The sequence below is a fragment of the Pleuronectes platessa genome, chromosome 16 (assembly GCF_947347685.1).
Source record: "Pleuronectes platessa chromosome 16, fPlePla1.1, whole genome shotgun sequence".
NCBI classification, from domain to species: Eukaryota; Metazoa; Chordata; class Actinopteri; order Pleuronectiformes; family Pleuronectidae; genus Pleuronectes; species Pleuronectes platessa.
In genome coordinates, this window is record NC_070641.1 from 15288746 (window position 1) to 15295331 (window position 6586).

At 41.3% G+C, this 6586-nt stretch overlaps 1 protein-coding gene across 1 annotated transcript; it reads left to right on the forward strand.

The window, feature by feature from the left end:
• Window positions 1-643: 643 nt before the first annotated feature.
• On the forward strand, window positions 644-4841 carry LOC128458446 (B-cell receptor CD22). The gene is made up of 9 exons (XM_053443280.1): window positions 644-889; window positions 972-1316; window positions 1422-1679; window positions 1861-2130; window positions 2560-2641; window positions 2727-2781; window positions 3838-3959; window positions 4035-4092; window positions 4169-4841. The coding sequence occupies exons 1-9, from the start codon at window positions 835-837 to the stop codon at window positions 4187-4189; spliced, it is 1266 nt and encodes a 421-aa protein (XP_053299255.1). The 5' UTR covers window positions 644-834; the 3' UTR covers window positions 4190-4841.
• The last annotated feature ends 1745 nt before the right edge of the window (window positions 4842-6586 follow it).

Sequence of the window (6586 nt, forward strand, 5' to 3'; positions counted from 1 at the left end):
AATAAACTTTATTTGAACAACAACCTCCACAAGCTCTGGGGACTACACTCCAGGAATCAGGAATACTGAGTGCTGATGTTGAATGGGAGTATTGGACACAGGATCAATAATTAACCGAAGCTGAAGGTGTTCACAGGTTCACACATATTGCATCTGCTTTAAATGATGATTCCCTCTGTTTGTACGTCACCCGTCTGTGATGAAGATTAAAGGCCGACTCTAGGGGCCTTAGCTTTTTTTATTTACCACCCTGAACTTCACTTTTCAATCAGATGGATGCAAAACATACATTACTACGTATTGTTTATATACATATTACACATCTTGTGTTGTTTTTTATTTGTCTGACATATATTCACACACTTCTCTGCATTTCAAGGCAGGTTATTGTATCTCTCTCCTCATGGTTTTCCTCCATAGCCTCAGTGATGACTAGGCAAAGATACAAAAACGCAAGTAAAACTCCTGCAGACAGACTTCAAATCAACTAACAGCTTGAAATGGATTAAACACATCCACCTTGCACATAAAGCTACTGAAACAATCAGGCACAGGCCGTGCATCTGCCTGTTCTTTCACCACAACAAAGTCACATCATAGATGAGTGACGCATTTCCTCTTAGCAGGGGTTTTGTATCAATTGAACCAGACCTCACATTTCAATCTGGTGTCTGAAGTGCCTGTGACCTGATTTGGGGATGGTCTAAAACTTTACTGCACGAAGCTGCGCAGGAGAGTGGAAAACACACGCAGCCAGCAGAGCTTTTTTGCAAACACCACACGCTTGATGAAGAGCTTTCAGATTGCTGGTCTGTCGCTGAGAGGAGTTCGAGCATGTACACTGAGCACAGAGACCTGACCTGGATACTGAGCCTCCTGCTTCTCTCTGGTAAGAACCACATTCAGTCCATCTGACAGGAGGCAATGTTAAGATCATTCAATTAAATATGTGTTTATTACATCTGTCCCAGGTGTTCTCTGCAATGAGTGGAAAGTGGAATATCAACCGAATGTCTGTGCAGTGAAAGGCTCATCCGTCGTCATTCCATGTTCATTTGACTATCCAGGAGGGATAGTACAACAGGTCATGTGGGGTCATGAAAGCAAAGATATTTTCGATGGACCTTTCATCTTTGATAGTGCTTCAAATAATCAACCCTCAGTATATCAGTATATTGGGGACCAAAGTCACAATTGTTCTTTAAAAATAAACCCAGGAAAGCACAATATTACAGGTAAATATACATTCAGGTTCATAACCAAATCCCCAACTGGCAAATGGACCGGCCAAGAGGGCTCCATATTAAAGATAGTTGGTAAGTTTCCTGTTCTTTTTTTCATTTTAAGAAATGATAAAACTGTGAATCCTCTGCACTTGAATCCATGTAGTTTGTAAGTAAAGCAGCACTTTGCTCCGCTAGATCTGAAAACGTCAGTGACAAACACGAGTGGACACGGAGCGATAAAGGAAGGGGACTCTGTGAATGTGACCTGTAGAAATGGCTGTGATGGCGCTGACGCCTCATCTGCGTTCATCTGGTTTAAGAACGGAGAGCTCATCCATGAAGGACCTTCACTTTATTGGAGAAACATGTCCCCCTCAAACTCTGGAAATTACACTTGTTCCCTCAAAGCTCACAGGGGGACGACCTCAGGAGTCGTAAACATCAACGTTGAACGTGAGTTCTGGACACGAGATCGAGACTTTACAAGAACAAATGAAAACTGTATGATGAGGAAAACTAATTCTTCAGCGAAACATTAAATGTATCGATGTTTGCTCAACAATTCTCAAAATAATAAGTTTTCCAGTTTGCGACATGAGTTCTCTGACCGCTGAGTAACTCCTTTGTTTTTCAGACGGCCCTAAGAACACATCGGTGTCAGTCCGACCATCGACGGAGGTGGATGTAGGCAGCAGCCTGACTCTCACCTGCAGCAGCCGTGCAAACCCCCCGGTGGAGAAATACTCTTGGTTTAAAGTTGATGATGGTGATATTGTAAGTGGTGAAAACAAGTCTGAGCTGCACTTTAGTGAGGTTTCTCTTGCCGCTGGTGGCCAGTACTTATGCAGAGCCACCAACAGACATGGAAGTCAGAACTCTACGATGGTGACTTTGAAAGTTAAAGGTAAGTGGGTTCACTTGCAACAGTTGCATGATGATAGGTTTTATCGTTGACACTTTATTAGGTACATCTCCAGAAATTATTTTCACTGATGTCCCAGGTAAAGTGGTGTTGTACTGGAAACGATTATGTCCTCCGAATATCATGCAGTCCAGTTCATTACCACCAGAACCTCAGTGCTGAACATATAGTTTGATTATGACACCAGGAACTAAAAACTGTATAAGCACCCTAAAAGTAGAGCATGTATTGCAGAACAGTTTTATCCCGTTAGGTGTACCTAATAAAGTGGACACTAAATGTGCTTGGGTGAAAGTTTTTAGTTTAAATGATCTCAAGAACAGTACATTTAGATGTGATGCGTGTTTTGAGTTGGATTTGAGATGAAAGAAAAATACCTGTCTTCTTACAAAACTGTCTTTTTCATCGCAGCACATTTTCCATATATAATTGTTATTGCCACTGCTGCTGCTGCACTTCTGATCGTTGCGGCCATTGTGATCGCCCTCAGAAGGTGAGTTTACACTGTGTCACTACTGTAGATCCTTATTGTGCCTATATAACGATCACATGATGATGTGACAAAGTCTGTGTTTCAGATGCAAAGAAAAAAGGGCAAGGGAACCAGAGGCTGATCATGAGGAGGACCAGCAGGTGGCAATATCCATATATTGACTTTTTAAAGTTTATTATGGTTCTATTGTGTTTGATTTAGAGCTGAGTGACATACACCCATCAAGAGCTTTATTAGGAACACCAAGTTAATACAGAGTAGGGTCTGGTCTCTCTTCCCTGCTCCATGTTGACAGAATTTATGTTTTAATCCGATTCAGAAAATGCGGCAAGGAAATATCTGCACCACCAGCAGCCTGGATTGTCGACTACATAGTGCCATTGACAGCAAATTCTGACCCGACCACCTGTAGACTCTGTAGAAACCCAGATTCATTGCACAAATACTATTTTTCCAGCCTTGAGCTACTCAGTGCTGTGGAACTTGCGTCTAAAGCACAGGTTTCTGTTTATGAGTGACAGGAGAGGAACCTGATGTGGTCGTCTGCTGCTGTTTCCCAGGCGCCTTCGTGTTTGACGTGTGGTTCATTCTCAGATACTTTTTTTTCTATCTGGGTTACCGTTGTCTTTCTGTCAGCTCCAATCCAAAATTACCATTCTCCTCTGCCCTTACTCATCAACAGTGTGATTCTATCGATAGAACTGCCATCCATTTAAATGTTTTCTTAGGTTTTTGTCCAGACTGTTGGATACATGTCAGAAACCTTTAACCAACAATCTGGTGCCAACAATCATGGCAAATTAGATCAATAGCTGAAGCTGCTGATCTCTAACTGCATTATTCCATGCACTGCACTGGTGCCACACGAATGGATTTTTGAATAGTTGGACGAGGTGTTCCTAATAAAGTGCTTGGTGGGCGTTTATACTGAAGCCTGCACATTAAGGGTTAACGTGTTGGAGGAGTCGCACTGAGGTTGTCCTTTGCAAATGTTGGGCAGGTTGTCAGAAACAGTTAAACCCACAATCCAATTCTCTTGAACGCTTCGAGTTAAACAGACGAGAGACCGCGGAGGTGGTTTCTGTCGTGTGGGTGTGGATGTGGCTGAAGCTCAGAATTGTCAAGCGGTTATTTTGAATCCATGAGAAGAACACTGCTCCACATTAATCACGCCATGTGTATATGGTTGTATCTAGAACACGCTCTACCTCAACTGGCCCATACCTGACAACAGCGCTGAGGGATATCCATGCGTGGGAGACAAAACAGAAACGCTCTACACAACCATTGATTTCAACCTCAAGAGGAAGTCAAACACGTGAGCTATTTCTGCAGTTATCTTTCCCAAAATTGATGTTACATTAGAGGAACTCATCAACCATATCAACTGCAGGCAGCAGCAGACGGACTCTCATAGCAATGATGAAGGTGCGATCTACAGCTTGTTGCAGGTAAAGATTAGCACATGTTTGCACTTTTGAATAAGTAAGGATTGTCATAACTAGAGTTTCATTCTCTTTCCCTTAGTTTCCAGGGAGAAACTCTTGAACCCTTCATACGCTGACTATGCCTGTGACGGGAAGAGGAAACCCTGTGTGAAAATATAATATAACAGATTCTTGAGAGATGAAGATATGTCAATAACATAACAGTCAGGTGGATGTTACGTAAAGGTTGTAGCAGAAGGATCCAGAGAGGAAATTCACAGCATCCGTCTCTAATAATGACACATATTCACATGAAGTCTGTTCTCAGCTCTGCCTCTGCCAAAGATATGTTTATTTTAATAAAGGTCTTTTTTTTTCTGTGCCTCGTCGAGTGTCAGTTGATGCACTGACTGGTTGTTAAGTTTTTTTGTTGTTGTGTGCAAAGATAATACAAATTAATTCACGTTTACTTTGTGAAGTGATGTGACACAATTTTTCTCACAACTCTCATCAAGATATCTGTCTTTATATTTAAAACACTTTGTGATCCCACTGTACTCCTCACATCTGCCTGCCTGTTGTCCAGGGCCTCTGTCAGCTGGATGTGTATGAAACGATACACATGTGCTGTTAACATGCAAACATGCATCTTTAATAACCATGTGAGCCTCCTGTCTTTCTGTAGAGGCCCTTGCAGAAGCCTGTTGGGCAAACTGGCTTTGACGCGCATCTTGTACATTGCATGTGAGACAATAAAAAACTCTGCAAAGCTTTGTGGTTCTGTTCTAACACTTTTCGTTGATCAACCTCGGTAAGAATATTTTGGCTCAGTTGTCCGGTTGAGAAGATAAAACAATAGTCCCTGTTTCCACTCCTGCACAGTATGACCTCCACTTGTCCACATCATAGGTTATTCTGCCCTCTGTTGGCCACTGAAGAGCAAACCAGTCCTCAGGTGGGTGCAGCTCGTGTTGAGCCTCAATTGCTGGGACACATGCAAAACACAACTCTCCACAATGGATGAGTGGGCGTCAAGTGAGAGCTGTGGAGAACCATAACAGGATGAAAGGTCGTCCTGCATGCTGAGCGTGTTGCCCTTTGCTCAGAGCTTACAGGAAAAGGACAGGATATAGTGAGTGACCGACATGGCTCATACTGTCAGCTACATCCCCTTTTCTTTTTATTTGCTGGATCTAGAGAGAGAGAGAGCATCGTGCAAGAGCTTCAATCATCAGTTTTTCTAATGATTGAATCCATACAGCTTTAAAATGACAATGAATCCAACCTGTTTTTGCCACAGTGACATGCTGATGGACTTGTTACCGCTTGCTGTTTGAAGCACTCCTCTTTGTACGTTTATTTTCGACTCTTTTGTCATTGGCTGCTTAGTTCTTTTTTATTAACGTCATGAGTCACACAGTTAAAAGCATCATGGGGGAATTCCAGTCTCATATTGCCAAAGTGAGACTCTCTGCCCTGGTCCCTGCTCAGTGTCAAATTGACACAGTGGGCCTGTGATGAATCCTTTTCGATTTTCATGACTATTACTGCGCTGAACACATGATTATATAATCTGTAACTTTTACTTTTTAATTAAGACAAAGTTGGATGATTAAACATTTAAAAATCCAAAAGTAAACCACTCAGCTATTAAATGTCGGTTGTCATGAAGAACGAGGCGTCCTTCCTCAGAACGTCGGCCCCTTACAGAGCCCTGATCCCATCATCATGGAGTTTCATAAGCAGACAGAAGAAAAGGAGTTGGACGGTTGGCAAGTTCACGAAGATGCTTGAAACAACCTTGTTGTAGAATGAGAGCTGTAGAATGAGAGCTGTTGTAGAATGAGGCAAAGGATGGTCACACCTGTTTTTCTCGCTGTTTATTGCACCACATTAAGTTAAATATAGATGAATGAGTGGTACTCTTTCTTGAAAGCATCATCACTTTCTTTTAGTGCCCCAACCTGTTTTTCTTAATGACTGCTTGCTTGCATAACAACAGATTTGAATGATATTCTGAAGTGCAATAATAGGTACCCAGTAGTTCTAAAATCTAAAAGTAGCAGAACCTCATCACCTCTGTGCTTGTTTCCCTATATGACGGATGCCTGTCGCTGTTAAGACCTTAAATGACAGAGGTCATAACAAAAATCGGATTATTATTCATCTAGTTTATTGCTCTGTTTTCTTTGCTCTTGATTCATGGGTTTTTTCCTCTATGCTAATTCACTGTAATGCACTTTGTAACATTTTAAAATAAGTGCTGTATAAATTAGGCTTATTATTAGTAAAATATTAAACATTATATATGATAGCAGGGAAGTTTCTGCATGAAGCCAACTTATTAAAAGGACACTCAATGATTAATAATAATCTTTTTTTAAATTTATTTACAAAATTGATGAATCATGATTATCAGAGGGATTTTCTTTTCTTTTTTTGTTGAGACACTTAATGTTTTGAATCATAAAGAAACTGAACTACTAGTTGTTGACGCCCATTTCCCCAAAAACGAAAC

What these genes read in the sequence shown, in the direction of transcription:
- LOC128458446 (XM_053443280.1), top strand. Translation starts at nt 835, where the DNA reads ATGTACACTGAGCACAGAGACCTGACCTGGATACTGAGCCTCCTGCTT. An exon ending in CTCCATATTAAAGATAGTTG is followed by an intron (nt 1,317 to 1,421) that starts GTAAGTTTCCTG and finishes TTGCTCCGCTAG; the next exon opens with ATCTGAAAACGTCAGTGACA. An exon ending in CTCAAGAGGAAGTCAAACAC is followed by an intron (nt 3,960 to 4,034) that starts GTGAGCTATTTC and finishes TATCAACTGCAG; the next exon opens with GCAGCAGCAGACGGACTCTC.